Source organism: Sapajus apella, unplaced genomic scaffold (genome assembly GCF_009761245.1).
Source record: "Sapajus apella isolate SASKATOON/1434 unplaced genomic scaffold, GSC_monkey_1.0 scaffold29, whole genome shotgun sequence".
Lineage (NCBI taxonomy): Eukaryota > Metazoa > Chordata > Mammalia > Primates > Cebidae > Sapajus > Sapajus apella.
Genome location: NW_022436969.1, coordinates 21,921,989 through 21,943,171, shown reverse-complemented (window position 1 = coordinate 21,943,171; position 21,183 = coordinate 21,921,989). Strand labels below are relative to the sequence as shown.

The following is a 21,183-nucleotide window of genomic DNA, read 5'->3' as shown; positions in this document are numbered from 1 at the left end:
AGGTAAAAGCTAGGGCCGGTTGTGGTGGTTCAGGCCTGTAATCCCAGAACTTTGGGAGGCTGAGGTGGGTGGATCACCTGACATCAGGAGTTCGAGGCCACGTTGGCCCGTCTCTAGTAAAAATAAAGAAAACTAGCCAGGCATGGTGGCGTCCACCTGTAATCACACCTACTCACGAGGTTGAGGCAGGAGAATTTCTTGAACCAGGGAGTTGGAGGTTACAGTGAGCCAAGTTCCCACCATTGCACTCCAGTCTGGGTGATAAAAGAAAAAACAACAGATAAAAGATAAATAGGTGAGATGAAATGCACACAAGGCACAAAGTGACACATTCTTTATAGAGAAAACCTTGAAAACTTAGGAAAATGTTGACCAGTTCTTAAACATATTGCTGGGAGCATAAACAAATTGCTCTCTGTCTCACAGCAGGTCACTTTGCTTTAGCATAATTGCTTCCTAAATGTAGAATTGGTTCTTGTTTTCCAATAACACAATAATAGGAATAATAGCAGCCAATATTCATTGATTGATTACTATGCACCAGGCATTTCTCTAAGAACTCTATAAATTGTCTCTGTGTAGGCTCCATATTGGGTAGGTTTTACTGCTTTCCTTAACTTTCAGATGAAGAAACTGAGGCAGTAAAAGTCTCAATTGTGATAAAAAGAAGTCTTTGTTTGTCACTGTGGATACAGAGAGGCATAGGGTGTCTGGTGCTTAATTCATTACCAGGGCTAAACTGGTGATTACATACATCAGGCACTCATGAAATAACAAAATAATGTGCCTATGAGTATTTTAAATGTTTGATTTTCTCCCCAAAGCATTTTAAAACTCATATACTCTTTTAGATTTTGGGCAAGATCAGGCTTAGTTTGGAGTAAAGTTTGCCAGGCAAGCAGAGCTCCCAAACACAGTGATCAATACCCTCATGGGCTGGTGAGTCCTTAAAAACTAACCTGTCTAGACACCAGATACTGCTCCTAAGAGAGTAGGGAAAATAGGGTAAAACAGCCCTTGTAAAAACAATGCCACTGCTGTCAATATGTATGCTGAAGTCAAGTCCAGTGTGAAAATACAGCTTCAGGAAAGTGGATGAGGGTTGGAGATGCTGGTTTTGAAAGCCAATGGATTGTTTTCTGAATCTGATATGTGAATGAGGACAGCAATCCTCACACTTGACTGCATATTAAGAATCACCTGAGAGCTTTAAAATAAATACTAGTGTGGGGGCCCCATCACAGACCAATTAAATCAGGATTTCAGGGAGTGTGGAGACGGAGCATTTTTCAAAAGCTCCCCAGATGGCTGCAACATGTAGCCAGGACGGAGAACCCTGTATCAGATGTAGTCTAGACAGCTGAAACGTCCCCTTGAGTACATATGGCAGAAGTCTCAGAACTGGGATGTAGTTGTTAAAATCTCTAAAGCCTGAACAGCCAAGTTGGTACACACTGTGGCAGAGAAAGCCCGAAGTGTATTTGGTAAGACCACCTACATGCTGATATCCTTATGCCTCCCAGCTTACGTTATTTTGAAAGATAATTATTGTGAACAAGTCTAGACAGTTGTTATTACAGGAAGCTTGTTAAGAACACAAGAAAATATTCAGAGAAAACAGAATTCATGTGATGACACAATATCTTAAAATTCAGGAGTCCTTCCTCACCTATTAGCTCCCAAGAATGTGTTGTACACGGGGTGAGGTGGGGGGGCATGGATGTGAAGACAGACTTATGAACATCAAAATTAGTGGTAGATTTATACCAGGCTTCTAAGAACGGGCTACACAAACCATTTCTTGGTAGCACTCAATGACTGGCTGCTAATTTAAGTTCTATCCTCTCCTGCAGGTCTGCTGTTGAGCTCATGACTACACCAGGGCTTAGGTGCTATCTAAGCTTCTTAAGGACGGCAGAGCACATGAGTGGTTTAAGTTTCAGGAAGTCTTCACAATATTCCAATTGTCTTGAGTTTTCATTCAAAAAGCAAAGGTTCATAGTTTCTCTGTAATTCTCAGAGAATTTATGAAGGCACCTGAGCTCAAATCACAAGCTTACCCTATCTGAAAAAAGGGATGTCCACGAAAGTGCTTCAAATAGCTAAAAAGACAGGGGTTTGCATGGTTTTCATCAGCTCACTGCTCCATCCCCTCCAAAGAATGCAACTCAGGAATGCAGGTGTGGAAGGGAAGCCAGGTCCTTCCCAGTGTGTCTTCCTGTTGGAATGCCAGTCCTGAATGGTCATTTCTACAGATGATAACAGCTTCTTCCTCCAAGTCTGGAACGATCCCTTCTGTGCTCTAGGAAGTCTCCTCCTTTCTTGGATAACAGTCAAAGAAAAGACCCAGGCACACTGCAGTCTCCCAGCTAGAGCCAGATTTCCCTAGAACTTGCCTAAAAAACAGGCAAAAAGGCGTTGGGAGAAAGGGAGAATATTCTCAGTGCCAACGCTCTCTTTCCCCAGAGCCACGACAAGCAAGGAGCAAGCCTGAGGTGAAAACAAGAGTTCCCCCAAATGCACAAAGTGGGTGCACATCTGTTGGGAAAGACCCTGGATTTTCCAGAGCCCATTCAGAATGGAGAGTTCCTGCTAAGAGAAACACGGGCAGGGTCAATGATCTGGATGAACTCGGCTCTATTCCTCTTAACGCCAGTGCGAAGCCGTGGACCCAGCACAAGCCGGGGTCGCATAGTGCTGCTCAAGCCTGCGGGCCTGTGCCTTTCTCTCGGACCTTAAGCGGTTCCCTGGGGTTGAGCAAGCTCAGGGCCCAGCCGGGTGGACAGGATGCCCGAGTGCACCACCGGAATGACAGGACCGTGCAGAGCCGCCGGGCCGCGGGAGGCAGCGGGCGTGGGTGCCCGCGGAGGGCTAGCTAAGGCGCGCAGCCCACCTGGCAGGCCAGGCCCGGCCTCTCCCTGGCGCAGGAGCCTCGGGTGGGGGTTCGCCCTCCACGCCAGTGCCAAGGCGCCCGGTTCCCCGCCGCGCAGGGGCGGGCTCCGCGCGCGCAGGCCCGGGAGCCGCAGTCCCATTGGCCGCGGGACACGCCCGTCCCCTAGTGAGGGCTTCGAAAGTTTCATTGAAGGTGGAGAAGCGCGCGCCGCCGGGAAGCCCCGGCTGCGCCGCGAGTAGGAGGCTGCTCGGCGGCGGGCGGGGGTCGCGCTGGGCATCTGGACGGCGCTGGTTTTTCTCCTGAGTTTTACGTTGAGGCGGTGGAGGAGGGAGTGGGAGACCTACCCACCCGATATGCGCTCTCGTCTCCATTTCTGCCTACGCTCGCGCTGTTCCTTCGAGTGAGGGAGGGACTCGGAGCGCCGCCCGCGGACCGGACCCACAAGGCGAGCCGAGTTGTGGCGGGGATGGTTCTGCACGCCTGGCAGCTCCCGCCCGGGTGTCTCCGGCGCGAAGTAGCGGGGCGCAGGGGCTGAACTGTGCAGCGGCTCGGGGATCCGCCGCGGGCCGCCCAGGGGCTGGAGGGTGAGACTCAGAGCCCGCCAGGCAGCTCCGAGAGCGGGGGCTGGAGTCAGAGCGCTGCAGCCTGCGTGGGCAGCGGGACATAGGCTGGACAGCGGAGACGCGGTGGCTTCAGAGGGGCTTCCACGTAGAAAACTCCCCGGCCGCCCCTGAACGACGTCCTGGGAACCAGGCGGGAGCACAGCACGCCCTTCTTGCCCCAGTTCCTCGCCGTGCCGCCTCCCAGGACCCTCCCAAAGCGTCCCTTTCCACAGCCCCCGCACCAGCTACCCTCTGAGGAAGCCGCCGCCGCTGCCGGATCCAGGATCTACACTTCATGGGCCCGCCTCAGGGGGTCGGGCGCCGGGCTAGGTGGCCGCCAAGAGCCTGGTGAGGGGCTACCCAGAGCCCGGCGGGCGAGGGGCGGCCGAGAGCCCAGGGAGCGCGCCCTCGGGGCTGAGAGCGCAGCGGCGGGCGCTGAGGAGATGCTCGGGTGGCTGCGAGCTGCCGGCGGCGCGAGGCCATAGGCGGGCATGGGCCTGGCGTCCCAGCAGCCCTAGGGACCCTCGAGCCTCGCCCCTCTGCTCCGACTCGCCGGACCGACGCTATGGCCTCGGAAGTGGTATGCGGGCTCATCTTCAGGCTGCTGCTGCCCATCTGCCTGGCAGTGGGTGAGTTGGTCCGCTCACCGGGGGCACTTGGGAGGACGCGGGTCGGTGGGGAGGGGGCGTTCGGGTGGGGTCTTCCTAACCAAGTTAAGGGGTCTGGTGCTCTGGGGTTTGGTTCTGGAGGCCGGCGGCGTCAGACGCGCAGTCCCTGGTGCACAGCCGGGCTGTCTCACTTCCCACTCAGGGGCGCGCTATCAGGGTCTCTTTTAGCCGGATGCTCCGGATGGGCATGTGCTTGAGACGATTTTTGTTGAATTTAGTTACACATGGATTTTCTTTCGTGGAGTACTGACTTGTGCACGAAGGATGGCCATTGCTGTGGCTGGAAGGCGGATGCATCCCCATCGTAGGTACAATCAGGCTCCTACCTGAGTCCCTCGCCCCAGTGACCCCAGGAGCAGAGCATGCTGTGCATCCAGGCGGCGCAGAGGCCATCTCTCCCAAACCCCAAATCCCAGCAACCGTGAAGGAAGAAGTAAAAGATTCCGGTCATTCAGAAAAGAAAAATAGGGACGAGGTACAGGGAGACAGTGCCTTGAAGTTTGTGACTTATTTTTTAAACCTCCACAAAAGCCCCTACTACAAAAGTTATGGATGCTAAGGCCCCCAACACCTAGTCCCTCCTCCCAGTGGCCGCCCTCTCCAGATTTTAAAGGGTTAGAAAGCAGGGTTGGAACTCCTTGGAACTGGTCAGGGCTCAAGGAGGACCGCACGGGAGCCTCCTCGACGCTCAGACAAGCACTGCACCGTTTCCACAGGACTGGCCTGGCGTGCAAAGCAACTGGGTGCTGCGTTCTGGGAGTGGGACCGTTTCTGAGTTTCTCCTGAAACAGGCAGTGCCTGTGACATTGAATCCTCTCCAACGAGCGCCGGACCCTGGCGCCTTGCTCTCCCTCTCACCAGCAAGAGCTAGGAAGCAGAGCCCTGATCACCGAGTAGTAACCGTATTTGCAGAGGGCGTGGCCTTCGCAGAAAAGGCCACCTTTTTGCCTCTTGCCAGAGGTTGATGACTCTGCATCTTGCCAGAGGTTGATCACACCTGTGTTAAATGTTGTCTTTGTGCGAGCAGTCGAATGGGGGCTCTAGCGTGATTGGTGAGTGTCAGGACAGTTACCCGGAGAGTTTTGTAACACACTTCGTGACTGAAGTGTTTGGGAGGCGTCTTTTCAACAAATCTCAGCGGAAACCCCAGGAAGGAGCTCCGAGTGGAGGGAAGACGTGGTCAAGCGGGGTCCCCAGGCAGCAGGAGGGACCCGCGGGTCGATGCTGGCATCGTTCTCTACTTTGCAGTTTGAGTTCCATTTTGCAGGGGTCTAATCTCACTCGCGTAGATGATGAAGAGCTAAGCTTCCATAAAGCACCTCTCTCCCTGCCAGCTTGAAAAGCGATTTGGGAAAGGGATTCTTCAGGTGCCTTACACACGGAGAGTGTCGCTGTTCAGTGATCATCTCTGTATCCTAAGCGCTTGGCACTGTGCCTAGCACAGTTACTATTGTGAATTGAAAGCTGGTGGCCGAGTTAACAAGGGGCTTTTATAGTGAAGCGTGATTTGTGGTCCTCAGTGCAGACCGGGAAGGGGTGCTGGGGAGTGGCACTAAGGTTAAAGGCCGCTCTCTTCCCTCTCAGTCCCTCCATCTCCCCTCCTCCTCCCCACTGTTCCTAGAGGAGGGACATCCTCTTCCCCATCCCTGTCCCTCTCTTCACAGGGCAGCAGCTCACTGTGACTGTTGGAAGAGTTAGGCAGGTGGTTCCCTGAAGCCAGCTCGGTCCACTCTGTGACTTGCACCAGTGGCTGAATAAAATGCCAGCAGCGATTGCCTGCGACCTCGCCCTTAGGGTAGGCTCTTGCAGGTTGGGCTCAGCTGCGCTGGGGTTGGGCCCCTGTCAGTCCTCTGAAAGGTTGGTGGCCTGTGCTAAAAACTCCGTCAGAAGGGCTGTAGTACTCTGCCCTCCCAAGGGGAGCTGGCCTGGCTTGGGTTGCTGGCAGGGGCGTGGGGTGGTAACTCTGCAGCCAGGGTGGAGGTGGGGCCTGGGGTCTGGACTCAGGTCTGGACTGGGGTCTGCCCTGCCTCTCCCCACCGGGACCCCCACCCAGCTTCTTCTGTGGTGCCAGCACACTGTTCACCTTCTGCTGACTGGCTTGTGCCCCAGGGCAGGCTGGGGGCTTTGGATACCTGAGTCCACTTTTACCCTGGACTTTCTTGGGAGGAGCTGGGCTTCTAGTGGTGCCAAGATCGTAACCTTGGCCTGCCCGCACCCTGCTTCCTCCCCAGGGGACAGCTGAGTCTGCCCAGGAGATTCGGGGGCTGCCTTCCTTGTCCAAATCATTCTTATGGACTCCCACACCTCTCTGGGTTCAGGGAGACTAACTTGGGTGTGTGTGTGTGTATGACTGTGTAAGAGTTTGTGTGAATGTGAATTTGAGTGCATGAGTGTGAGTGTGCACATGTGTTATGAGTATGTGTGAGTGTGAGTATGAGTGTGTAGGGGGTTAGAGGGTAGTGATTCCCCTTGCTTAGCCTGGAACCTGTTGCTTCCCCTGCCCTAAGAAAAGCCTAATTCAGGAGAAAGCAGAGGAGGTGGACTGGCCCCTGGCCAGAAGAGAGCCTGAGCTCCCTGGGAGACCTGACCCTAGCGACCCCCTTACATATTGGCTGCTTAGGAAAGATAACCTGCATTGTGGAAAACTACTAACACCTTCTAATCATAATACTTACTTACAGGGACAAAAGAGGGCTGAGCAGATGCCACTTTATTTGAGCATTTGATTCTCTTCTGCAAGAAGTAGAGATTTTTTCCAAGGTTATTGGAGAGTTTTCAGGTCTGCCTACTCCCAAGGTGCCGCTAAGTCAAATATTCAGGTTTCCCTTCTGGGCTTGGTGAGTGCAAAGGTCTGCTTGTCATTAGAATCGATTTTACATTTTAGCCATCTATTTTTGTATCTGCAAAAGGCAGCCTTCAAAGCTGAGCCTTTGCAGAAGCTCACAGAAATTTTTCTGCACAGAGATTCCTAGTCTTTTTGGTTAATGATAGATGTTAAAAATTAACTATTGTGTTTAATCTGACGCTTACAGATTTTTTTCTTTTTTCTTTTTTTTCTATGAGAGAGATCTTAAGTGATAAGAGAAATCAGGCTTCTTCAATGCAGGTGTTATGTGATTCTTGAGTGTTAAAAGCAAAACAAAACCATAATAGAATATGTTATTTACCGTCCAAAATGAACATCCAGTGATGGGTATGCATATAGTTATGGCCACCAAAAATTTTAAATGTCTCCCAAATTATCTATGACTAGTTGCTAGCCATGTGATTTTTTTTCTTACACATAATACACAAAAAGGTAAAGACTTTCTGTTATGCAGTCTTTAAAAATTATAATGATATGTGATAATTGTTGAACATTTTACAAGTATTTTACATTTATCTTCTTTTAACATGATTCTACTGTACCACCCATCTTTAGGTATATGATTTGAGTTGTCTCCAGAGTCAAGAATGTATTGGTGTATTTGTTTTTAATTCATGATCTTGACCATTCGTTCCATCTTGCCCAGTGTTGCCTGGAGTTCCCTAATCTCATGCCTAAAAGAAATGACTTACACATTTTCAGGGGTAGGAAAGGGGAGGTCTCGCTTGGGAGAACAGGGGATTAGAGACCATGTTTTTTGTGTCCCCTGAAACAGGCAACAAGAGCTTAGGAAAGAGCAGAGCCGAAAAGGGGACTGTGTCCCACAAAGAAGAATCAGCTAATCAACTAGTGCTCTGGAAAACAATACTCAAATCCAGGAGGAATCTCTAGAACTTCCTTTAAGAATAGTTGGATTGACGTGTGAGTAAAAATATGGGCTCACTTTTGAAATATATATAGATATGGCTAATAACAATTTGATCTTTATAGCATGATATATTTTCCCTGTGTAATAGATATCATTTTGAAATCACAATTCCACACAGTCCAAGAATTACAAATGAAGCTAATGTTTATGTGATCAGCATTGGCCTCCCCTATCGCAGTGGCTGTAGCTCTCTCAGTGGTAGGTGGTTGCAGCTGCCAAAGGATTCATGGAAAGCATTTAATAAAGCAACTTGCTTTTCCACCACACTTTCTCAGCCTTATATAAGTAGATACTGTTTATCAAGTTCAAAAATGAAAAAAGGAATAGTGGAAAGGATTGGAAATTTAGTTTATTTCTAAAATAAAATATTTCATCCACACAGAACGGCACGAGCATGTAGTCTCCTGAGCCATGGGGGCTGGAGCTATGTGTCCATCCTGTTGCTTTGTAAGTGTGTGTGTTTCTCTACAGGTGATGTGTGTTTGTTCATAGTCAGAGATAAGCAGATGGCTTTGGACTTCACCTTTGAGGGAGGATGGTGTTGTCATTGGGTTGTTTAAGAGACTCTCATTGACATCACAGTTCTGCCCTTCACTGTGTGATTGTAGAGTTCCTTTTGTTTGTTTCTCTTTTCTGTCTGTAGAATGGAGATATTCATGTCTCCCTCCTTGGGTGGTTGTGAGATTGTGTGCACAACACACCTTGTATAAAACCTAACACATGGCAGGTGCTGCATTACCTTTATGAAGATGAGTCGAGAGCAGGGATGCTCAGGCAATGTCTCGATGTGTCAGTCAAAATTAACAGACTAGGAGGTAAGAGCATGGGCCAGGAGAAGGCCGAGCTGAGGATGTGGGGTTCATGGGAATGCAACTTAATGCCTTCCTAGAGGCAAATTATGTGAAAGTGTGTGTGTGTGTGTGTGTGTGTGTGTGTGTAGGATTTTTAATTATCAGGATTTTTCTCACCAGTTTTACTCAATATTCCAAATCTCTGCTGTTGCATTCTTCTGATTAATAGAATTTTAAAACAATATTGAGAACAATTAAATATTGCTCTAACTAATAATACTGATAATGTTTACTTTTATCTTTTAGGACCATTTTTGTAGTCTTTATTTAATGTGATTTTATTTCTAGCCTGTCATTTTTTGGGGGTCCCTGTGCTACTAACAGTTAATTTTATGTGAAGTTACGTAGTAATGATGTGTATAATATTATGATTTTTTTGCATAAATATTTAGGAGAACTTAAATAGCATAAGCCCATCTGGATATTGAAGAACAATTGACAAAGAACAATATGATGATACCATGTGTATAATCTACAACATTAGATCTTGTGATTTTTTATTTAAACAGTTGCTTTGAGGACATGGAATCAGTCAAACAAAATTTTAAAAGATACCATTGAACTGAGGCTAAACACAAAAGTATTACAAAACATTTTATTTTTTATTTTTGAGACATAGTCTTGCTTTGTTGCCTAGGCAGCAGTGCAGTGGCATGATCTCGGCTCACTGCAACCTCCACCTCCCTGGTTCAAGCAATTCTCCTGCCTCAGTCTCCTGAGTAGCTGGGATTACAGGTGTGCACCACCACACTCCACTAATTTTTTGTATTTTTAGTAGAGATGGGCTTTCACCATGTTGGCCAGGCTGGTTTTGAACTCCTGACTTCCAGCGATCCTCCCAAAATGCTAAGATTACAGGTGTGATTTTTTTACATGTTTGGCTATCAGTCAAGGTTTGTCATATTCCTCAGAGCTTCCACTTGACCTTCCAGACCTGTTTAGGATGTGGCAAAATCAAAGTGATGAGAAGTACATACTGAACATCCTGAAAAACCCATCGGATACACAGTTTCTAACAATTTCATAATTTCTGAATGGTCTAGTAATTATCTAATAGGCATAGAACATTTAGCTAAATTGTTTTTAAAATTTAAAAGCAACATATAGTTTTGCATTTTTTTCAATGTATTGGTGGGTTTTTAAAAGAAACTATATATAACAGTTACCAGCTTATAAAATGTTTTCATGGCACCTGCAGCATATACATATAATTTTTATTTGCCCTGCTTTATCATATAGGGCTGTGAATTTTTCTGATTATCACTTGCTATTTTCAAATTTCCCTTTTGTACTGTACTGTTTGGGCATAATTTTACATTAAACTAGGATATTGTGGATGGAAATATTTAAACTCTTTTTGTATATTAATCTGCAAATTATAAATATATTTTATTAAAAAAGGGAATGGATTTGACCTATCTGTGAGGTTAGTTCTGCCAGAAACTACTTAGGTTTTCTGTGGCCATTTCACCAGTCACCTGGAGAGGGATGCTTTTGCTGAGACCTTAACTGCCCTCTTTTAGAGTTATTTTATTCTGCAACCCAAACTCAGGTTATTGTCTCCTCAGTACTGCTGCCACCTCTGAACTCTCCACCCTACTTTAGATTCAACTTGGTCAACACCAAGTGTCCTGCCTCCCCCCAGGTACCTTGTCTATTGTGCTCACAAGAATTCTAGGTCAAGTGAACAAGCCATCCCTCTGCTTCTCAGCCTGCACATTTGTGATGAGACTGTGGGTGTCACTGCTGCCTTGGGTGCAAGTGCTGTCCACACCAAGCACCTTTCTCCTGAGTGCTCCTCTAAGTTTTACCCTCATGCTTTCCTCTTGGTCCACATATGTGTTGTGTGGCTCTACATCCTGTGTGCCCCGCAGCATGGAGAACCTCAAGCCTCCATTCTGGACTCTTGGGCTCATTCCATCTTTACCCTGTATGATGCCAGATGTGCCTTTCCTTGCGCTAAGCTCCCCAGAATCTGTTCTTCTGAGAAGGATACTTAGGGCTTTTCTCAGCGGTCAATTACATTCCAGCCTTAACCTTGGTCAAATCAGGCAATCCATTGTTACCATTCTCCCTTAAATACACCACTTGGTCGTTAGCCCAACAGGCTTGAAGTCCTGACTGGTAGCAAGTGGGCTCTTTTCTCCAGTTGATAGAAGGCCCTGTCAGCCAGTTCTAAGAAAAGACAATTCTGTTCTTCTCGAATTCTCTTTTCCATATAGGCTTCTCAGCATAATGATGCTTAGATAAGACAAACTTAGTCTCTCTCCTGTGATAGTCAAGATGTAGGTGATTGAAGCAGGCATGTTAACTCTGCTCAGTGAAGTTTCCTGGGGCTGCAGCCCATGCTCTTCTATCCCACATGGGTTGCACTTATCTGCATGGTTCAAGACAGTTTATTATCAAATCCACATTAAGCTCAAGACTGGAGGAAGCAGATGCAGAAGGGACAGCCCTTCCCCACCCTCTATGGGTACAGCCAGAAAGCTGCAAGAATCACTTCTGCTCACATCCTGTTAGCCTGACTTTAGTAATCTTCTCCACTTGCCTAACTGCAAAGCAAGCTGGGAAATGTCATTCTTATTTTGGTTGATAATGTGCTCAGCTAAAATGGGAAAAGTGGGTCTGTGCCCATGACAGGGAGTGGATATTAGCATGCAATAACAGTATCACCTGTGGCTCCTGTAGGTGGAGGTAACTTAGTGTGCCTTGCAGACACCACTGACATTTTTCTGAGGATCTACTCCAACACCTCTCTTTGCTTCTAGACCTGTAGCTACACTCAAGTCCCTGCAGGCCTCTAAAGATGAGGCACAAAGTATGACCCATGAGATGCACTCTACTCCAACATAACCTGATTTTCTCAATGTAGGCAGAAACCAGAGGGAAGTGTGTGGAAATGGGTATTGGGGTATGGAATAATGATGCAAGGAACATGAAGTTGGATCGGGTCAGTGTTGTACCTTCAGGGATTAGAAAGGGCTCTGACAGTTTGGTTGGTGGCTGAAACGTGCAACAAAATGTGGCCTACACTAAACGAAGTTGAAATGGCACTTGCCTTGGTATGCTATAGCAGAAGGGATGCAAGGGCTTCGGGAGATTGGGATGTTACAGTGGATTTATCATAAAAGATCTGCTCATCCACCTTAGGAGGTTGCAGAGGACACACTTCTACCATAAGTGTGGGAAAAAAAATTGTGAAGGGAGCCAAGGACATTCATGAGCAGTTCTGGGGCTGCTCTTCTCTGCAGGTCAGAGATTGCAGTGGAAGCTGCTGCCACTGACTAGGGGTCCTTAACCGCAGTGGGGATGGTTGGATCCCAGGTGGCAGGGGCCATGGGATCACCAAAGACCAGATGGGCACGTTGCCATCGTGGGGGACAGCAGAGTCAAAGAAGCAATCTGAACAGTCTGACTTGAGACTGTTTCTGTGGCACTGGGTGGGTGGTCATGGTGTCCCTAGAAGAGAATTCCATGGGAGCCTACTGAATTCTGACTTGATCTGTATAAGCAGAAGAGTGCCAGGTCAAGTGAACAGAAGTCTAACTTGAATTACCGACAGAAAGAGTCACTCAAATCTGGGAATGAATTCCCAGATTTGAGTCCCAGAACCCCTTAAAGGAAAAGGAGGCCAGTGACCCTACTCCACTGATGATGACATTTTTATTTTACTTCTCCCAACACATTTCTTTGAGTAAAAAGTCTCTTCATTTGAAGTGCAAATATCTGTGGAAAGATAAAATGGGCCATTTATAACCTATATATTAGTCAAATAGCTTATTTGCCCCCATCATCTAGTTGAGATGGGATGGACATTTCAAATAAATGGGAGAGAGAGTATGTAAATTGTGGGTACAGGTATGATCTAGATGTCCACATACTTTTTAGGTGGTCATAATATTACTGGACAATTAGAGGCTTATCAAGAAGGCTTCCAACACAAAAAGCAGCACACCTTTCTCAGCGCCAGCTCTACATAGCAGAAACAGTACAAAAATTCTTTATCTACCTCCTTATTTTATTTGCATTATATGGTTTCTGATGTTAAAGGTAAAATGTACTATCTTGATTAAGAGCCTCAGCTCTAAAGCCAGATTATTTGAGTACTGATCTTGGCTCTGTCATTCAGCTGTGTGACCTTATTCAAGTTGTTTAATCTCTATTTTTGAGATATTTCATGTGGAACATGAGTTGATAATAATAGAACATAGCTCAGAGGATTGTTGCAGAGCTTAGATGTCAGTGCTTATAAAGTGCTTCGAGCAGTGCCTGACATACAGTAAATACCCAATAAATAGTTGCTCTCAAGAATAGCTCCAGACTCAGAAGTTAGGCATGATTATGAGTAAAACATTGGCTAGTATGAGTTCCTTCTCATCAAAAGCAGCACAGTTTCAGTGACAAATAGTTTAGAGAACCAATCAACTTACAAGCAGCTTTTGAACATGACTTGTTGAAAGTTGAGAATGGTCTTGTGTTTGCTCCCTTCTCCCCAGTCAGATACATCAGAAAGCCTCTGTGCTGTTGTTCAAGGCTACATTTGAAACAATGTAACATCTATTCTCCTTTAATTCTTCTTCCCAGAAGAGATCCTGTGCAACATGTTGAAACCCCATCTCTACTACAATACAAAAAATTAGCTGGGCATAGTGGTGCACGCCTGTAGTCTCAGCTACTCAGGAGGCTGAGGCACGAGAATCATTTGAGCCCCAGAGGTGGAGGTTGCAGTGAGTGGAGATCCCACCACCGCACTCCAGCTTGGGTTACAGAGTGAGACTCCATCTCAAAAACCAAACCAAACCAAAACATATCTTTTAGACTGTAGGTTTTTCAGATTGTGAACATTACATCTGATCATTACACTTCAGCTGCCCAGCAAGGGCTGTAATACACAGGAACACTGAAGAAATGTTTACCAACTGATTAATTAAAACATTCACTGTCTGAATTTTTGTTCTCTTGAACATCTCAGAAGAGTCTGAAAACAGAGTTAGGTCTAGTTTCCTATAACTATTGGTTTTTAAGTCTTTGAATATAAAATTTATAACAGCTTAATGTATATTCTGTGACTTTCATAAATGTGAATTATATCAGGATGGCAATTAACACCTTTTACTTGCTTTGCAGTGAACGGAAAAGGAAAAACCCATTTGACGATGGTAAAGCTTGACCGGAGTCACATCCTTGAAATGCATATTATTTTTTAAAATGTTTTTAGCTCTCCTGGAACCACACAAATCGATCTGTTTTCTCTTGTGGTCAAATCCTCTAGGTCAGCAGTATTGGCCACAGGTGCAGAAAAGGAGGAGATGGGCAGAGTTGGGGTGTCTCTGCTCCTGCCACATCCTCCCTCCTGCTGCTTTCCCTGGACTGTCCCTGCCGGGCAGCACCGGCTTTGGCATTGCCGCAGGAACACGGACCCCTGCTAGGGAACCTAGGCAGCACTCATGTTGGAAAGAGCCCTGGTCTGAGGGTCTAATGAACAAATATGGATCCTGTTCATAACGAGCTATGCGACTTTGCCAAGTCACAGAAACTCTCTATTTTTCAATTACATCATCTTCAGAATGAGGTGTTCAAGGCTAAGAAATATTTTCACGATTCTCAGGGTAATATTTCTGCACATGCCTTTTTAAATATTAAAAGGTATGGCCATAAATCACTGTTTTTTAAACTGCATGCCAGAATTTTTATATCTAATTGCTCTGGCCTCCTTAATAACCGTATGTACATACTTAGGGCTTGCCCTCAAAGAAAGTTAGGAACTGCTAAGAACAGTAATTTTTTTTTACTGTGTTAGAGATGTGGTTCAGGATTTTACAGAACAGTTGGTTATGAAGGAGAGACATTCTAGTTTAGGCTTTGCAGTTCTGATATTTTGATGATCCTCCCTCACTTGCTCCTAATAGAGAATCACGCAGACCATGCACACCAGTGGTGGTAATACCATGAACAAGATGTGTGAGCATGTTTAGATTCCAACTGGCTTTGTGTATCAGCAGAAATAAAGGAACTTCACCACCCATAGCTTATTAGACATGCCTTCAAAGAAAACCAAGCTACATTATAGTTATTAATTGAAGCTAAACCATCCTACAGGAACATAGGACAATATAAACAATATTTGACTCAGAAAAAGATATTGAGTAAAATACTGAATTAATCAGTTGCAACATTACAATGGCATTGTAGACTTTAGAGATCTCAGATAGATAATTCTATTATCCATCAAAGGAAAGGGAAGGCTGCGTAGACACCTCAGGTATGTGTAGGTCAGAGACTCACACTGGGGGCTCCCTACCCAGATGGTGGTGTCATGGCTCCAGCACTAGCTGTGGGCGCATGAGCTTCCTGCTCTTCAACCCCCCCCCTTCCTCTCATCACTTTCTTTTTCAAACTAAATATTAGAGGTTGATGCTGCCTAGTTATCCCTGACTCCTGTTGGCCTTGGGGCCCAAAATCAGTTTAGCTGATGAGCAAAGAAGTACTCTTAGCTGGAGCCAGGCTTGCGTTGCAGGCCAGACAAGACTGCTATAGCCCACAGCCTCTGGCAACTCAGCCTCAGTCACGAGAGAGGATGAAAGGTCAGATTACAAGGCAATGGGAAGAGGGATCCTCATAAAATGGGCTTTGTTTCCTGTCAGCCAGTGTTTTCTAGAAGCCTCCAGCTTCCTAGGATTTTTCATTAACAACCACAAACCTCTTTAACAATAACTTTCAAAGCATGATCAGTTTTGCTGCAAAGCATCATTGTGGTTGCCATTGCATGGCCTTAGAACCACACTGCATTTCTGAGCCAAGGTGGCACTGCTTGATGCCCCTGCCTCATTTGCTGGACCCCACTTATCACGATACTGGGCTATTTTCAAACATTTCTCACCATGTAGGTTATTTTAAAAGATGTGACACGGTCCCTAAAGCGTTTCTTAATTTTGAGCAAATATCTTTAGAATAAGGGTGTATCCTCCTAAAGTTACTACTTAGAAGAAAACAAACCTCAGATACTATCTTATCCTTGCGACACCAGTTGGCTATCTATTCCAATAGATCCATACTCAGATTTGCAAATCGGTCTAATTCCGGGACGTATATTGAAAATGCAGCGCTAGTCTTCCAAGGAAAGAGCAGTAACTCAGTCAAACAAACTCTTTTTTCAAAAATTGTACTTTATGTTCTGGGCTACATGTGCAGATCATGCAGGATTGTTGCATATGTACATACATGGCAAGGTGGTTTGCTGACTCCATCCCCCTGTCACGTATATCTGGCATTTCTCCCCATGTTATCCCTCCCCAACCTTCCCACCCCCTGCTGTCCCTCCCCTTGCCCCCTAACAGACCCCAATGTGTGATGCTCCCCTCCCTGTGTCCATGTGTTCTCATTGTTCAACACCCACCTATGAGTGAGAACATGCGGTGTTTGTTTTTCTGTTCTTGTGTCAGTTTGCTGAGAATGATGGTTTCTAGATTCATCCAAGTTCCTACAAAGGACACAAACTCATCGTTTTTTGTGGATACATGGTATTCCATGGTGTATATGTGCCACATTTTCTTTGTCCAGTCTATCACTGATGGGTATTTTGGTTGGTTCCAGGTCTTTGCTATTGTAAACAGTGCTGCAGTGGACATATGTGTGCATGTGTCTTTATAATAGAATGATTTCTAATCCTTTGGATATATATACCAAGTAAGGGGATTGCTGGGTCAAATGTAATTTCTGTTTCTAGGTCCTTGAGGAATCGCCACACTGTCTTCCACAATGGTTGAACTAATTTACACTCCCAAAAACAGTGTAAAAGTGTTCCTATTTCTCCACATCCTCTCCAGCATCTGTTGTCTCCAGATTTTTTAACAATCACCATTCTACCTGACATGAGATGGTATCTCAATGTGGTTTTGATTTGCATTTCTCTAATGACCAGGGATGATGAGCATTTTTTCATGTTTGTTGGCCTCATGTATGTCTTCTTTTGAAAAGTGTCTGTTCATATCCTTTGCTCACTTTTGAATGGGTTTGTTTATTTTTCTTTCTTGTAAATATGTTTTAGTTCTTTGTAGATTCTGGATATTAGCCCTATGTCAGATGGATAGATTGTAAAATTTTTTCCCATTCTGTTGGTTGCTAGTTCACTCTAATGATTGTTTCTTTTGCTGTACAGAAGCTCTGAAGTTTAATTAGATTCCATTTGTCTATTTTGGCTTCTGTTGCCAATGCTTTTGGTGTTTTAGTCATGAAGTCCTTACCTATGCTTATGTCCTGAATGGTTTTGCCTAGGTTTTCTTCTAGGGTTTTTATGGTGTTAGGTCTTATGTTTAATATACCTTTGCTGGGTGAGGTGGGAGGATCATGAGGTCAGGAGACTGAGACCATGTTGGCCAACATGGTGAAAACTGGTTTCTACTAAAAATACAAAAATTAGATGGCATGTTGCCTTGCACCTATAGTCCCAGCTACTTGGGAGGCTGAAGCAGGAGAATCGCTTGAACTCGGGAGGCGGAGGTTGCAGTGAGCCGAGATCACGCCATTCACGCCATTGTACTCCAGCCTGGGCAACAGACTGAGACTTCATCAAAAACAAAACAACAAAACAAAACAAAACACCTTTGCAATGTTAGCCACACTATAATATTTTATAGCTTCGAATATACATATAATGCATTTTCTTTAAAAGAGCAGATTTGAAGTGTAGCTTTAATAGCCCACTAGTGATTTTGCCTTTTAATTGCTTTTTAAATCATACTCTGATTTAGCTCAGTTTTTCTGCTCCTCTGCAATGAGTTCTTGTACATTCCCCACCACTACCATACAGTCATCCAAGATGTTTATGCACCCAGCCTTTCCTACCTTAAAATAGCCATGGCTTTTGTTTATTTCAAAGTCAATGAAAATTCATGTCTGATTTTTTGCTGATCAGTATCTCTTTATCACTTTTGACCTTACTGCTTTCTAGGTTTCTTTTTTGGCTCTTGCCCAAAGGGAGTTTGAAAATTGTTTAAAATCTTATTTTGAAAGTCTCTAAATATTGTTATTTATAGTTTCCTATTTGTGTATTCTTTATCCAATTGTTGGCACTTCATCTCCATCTCTTTCTTAATAGAAACATAAAAAATGTTTTTTTGTGTTTTTGTTTTTGCTTACTTAATTTCTTCTTTCCCTTTAACAATTAAACAACATGGTGGGAGGGGGTGTCAATATAGAGGAGTTCAAAGTTTATCCATGGTTTCCATAGTTCAGTGCTGGTCCCCCTTTGGTACGGATTTTTTATTCTGTATTCTTCACCAAATCATGCTTTGTTCTTTCTTCACAGGGAACACCTTGAGTTTTATGATGTAATTCCTGTTGGGAAACATTTTTATTTATTTTTATTTACATAGACTTTAAGTGTCTTCATCCAGTAATTTATGATATTGAGATATTGAGTTTCTTGATTAGTTCTTTTTGAGAAATGCTGGACTCAAAATTAAATGTTATACATGGCAAGACTGTTCAGAGCTTAGTGTCTACTACAAATGGTGAATTTCGAACAGTTTAGTACAACATGCAGCATTTCCCAAACTTATCCAACCAGAGAACCCTTATTTCTTCTCCTTGGCACTGATGTTCGGGAGCACACATTGGAAAATTCTAGACTTTTGGACTAACTAATAACCAATGAAAGAGTGTATCTTGGGAGGAGGGCCCTTTTAGAAAACCAGAAATCTCACTTTTCAGGTGTGAGCATGAAGCCAACACTGACTGGTGATCACTGTCACAGCCGTGAGAGGGAAAGGCAATCAGGCCTGCCTTTCTCTTATGTGTGCTTGTGGACTTAGGTTTGTACTCTTTATGTTAGAAAAACAAAGCAGCCAAAAAGAGAGAAACAATCTTAGAAACTAGCTATTTTAGCAGCTGTAGAATGCCGGAAAACAACCAGGCTACACACATTTCCAGGTCTAGCAGCAGCGTAGTGGAAAACCAACAAGGGAGCTAAAGTAAGTCACACAGCATCCTGCATCCCCCACTGCCTCATGACTGGACTCCGCAGTGGCCTCCTGAGGGTCCTCCAGTTTCATATCCCTCTGGAATGTCCCTCCTCTAGATGCTGACCACATGGGTCTTTTCAACACTGAAGTCAGATATTATTCCTCTGCCTTAAACCCTCCAGCAGTTTCTTGTTGCACTTAAAAAGCAAACCCTAAATCCGTAACTAGCTCTATAAAACCCCTGGCTCCTGCACCCTCTAACCACATTGGAATTATTTTTATTGCTCAGTGAATTAGGGTTCTCTTAGAGGGACAGAACTAATAGCATATATATGTATATGTGCATACATATGTGTGCACATATACATATATGTTAAGTATATATATAAATATATTTAAGTCTATATTATGTATATATATATAAAAAGAGGAATTTATTTAATACTTAAATACACACACACACACACACACACACACACACATATATATATATATATATATATATATAAAGAGGAGTTTATTTAAAGTATTGACTTACACAATCACAAGGTGCCACAATAGGTTGTCTGTAAGCTGAGGACCAAGGAGAGCCAGGTCCCAAAATTGAAGAACTTGGAGCCTGAAGTTTGAGGGCAGAAACTCTCCAGCATGGGAGAAAGATATTGACTGGGAGGCTAGGCCTGTCTCTCCTTTCCACATTTCTTTGCCTGCTTTATATTCACTGGCTGCTGATTAGATTGTGCCCACAAGATTAAGGGTGGATCTGCCTCCCCCAGCGCACTGACTCAAAAGTTCATCTCTTTAGCAACACCCTCACAGACACACCCAGGATCAATTCTTTGTATCCTTCAATCCTATCAAGTTGACACTCAGTATTAACCATCACAAGTCCACCGCTTGTCAACCTGAACCCATACACATTTCCTGACATCTTCAAATAAAGACAATAATAAGGTAATAATTACACCTAGCATAATACAACTATCCCTCATACAACAGGAAATGCACCAATCCCCAACCCAAATACTATAACATAAAGTTAACAATACTTAAATGCTGATAGAAATCAATAAATCTTATGATACATGATTAAAAATGGGATAAAATGAAGATTCTTTTTAGTACAAATGTATATATGCACAAACATGTTTTTAAGAAGGAGGAAATACTCATAACAGTTATAGTCCTTATTTCTGCAGCTGGTCACCTAGTCATAGCTGTTATTGATGACTACCTTTTTCTACTCTCCATTGTTCATTCCCTTTGCCTTTAGCAAGCACTCAACAGGTCATAGTATTTTTTCTGGTGGAGTGACCCAAACCTTTATTCCTGAAGAGTCTGGGTCATTTGTGGTCCTGCCTGGATTGGGCTGTTGTAGTTTCGTGTTGACCTTAATCGCAGGGCATGGTAATACTAAGAGATGCCCTAATGAATCTCCCGTGTTCCATGCATACTGGAGATGACCCAGTGATTCCGGGTCAGTCACCCCAGCCAACACTGTAACTCCCTTCTTAGCCTGTTGACTTAAAGGCAGGAGGAGCCAAAGTGTCCAGGTGGCAATCTTAACTTCCAGTTTCATGGAATCGTTGTTGTGTGTCCTGGTGGCAGCATTCCTCCCTCTGGAACTAAGACCTCTAGGCCAGCAGAATGTAATACCATGGGAACAGGAAGCAGAAATTTTGCTAGTGGCTCACTAGGGGTGACAGCGAATCACTAGGGGTGACAGTCACTTCTACTTTCACCTCTTGATCCCTGGACCTGTGAATCCTGGCTATGGGAGAAACAATACCATATACTGGACGCTGATTCAAAACATACAAGGCCCTCTGGAGAACTTTGCCCCAGGCCTGCAAAGTATTGTCACCTAGTTGGTGTTGTAATTGTGACTTCAAAAGGCCATTTCACTCTTCTATCAATCCACCTGCTTCAACATGATGGGAAAACTTGGTAAAACCAGAAAATTCCATGACCATGAGCCCACTGTCACACTTCTTTAACCATGAAGTAAGTGCCTTGGTCAGAGGCAATGCTGTGTGGAATACCATGTTGGTGGATAAGGCATTCTGTGAGTCCACGGATGGTAGTCTTGGCAGAAGCATTTTGTGTAGGCTAGGCAAACCCACATCCAGAGTAAGTGTCTGTTCCAGTGAGGACAAACCTCTGCCCTTTCCATGATGGAAGAGGTCCATTATAATCAACCTGCCACCAGGTAGCTGGCTGATCACCCTGAGGCATGGTGCCATATTGAAGGTTCAGTGTTGGTCTCTGCTGCTGACAAATTGGGCACTCAGCAGTGGCTGTAGCTAAGTCAGCTTTGGTGAATGGAAGTTCATGTTGCTGAGCCCATGTGTAACCTCCATCCCTGCCACCATGGCCACTTTGTTCATGGGCCCATTGGGCGATGACAAGGTGG

General features: G+C 44.9%; 1 protein-coding gene across 3 annotated transcripts in view; it reads left to right on the top strand.

Moving 5' to 3' along the window:
- The first annotated feature begins 3,063 nt into the window (after positions 1-3,063).
- Positions 3,064-21,183, top strand: part of PIEZO2 (piezo type mechanosensitive ion channel component 2) — a 447,097-nt gene continuing 428,977 nt past the window's right edge. For 2 of the 3 annotated variants that reach the window (XM_032293399.1, XM_032293398.1), the window contains exon 1: positions 3,064-4,124. In XM_032293399.1, the coding sequence (XP_032149290.1) occupies positions 4,061-4,124 (64 nt within the window). In that variant the 5' untranslated portion in view covers positions 3,064-4,060. The remainder of the gene's footprint in view (positions 4,125-21,183) is intronic. The other variant, XM_032293400.1, reaches the window with a different exon arrangement.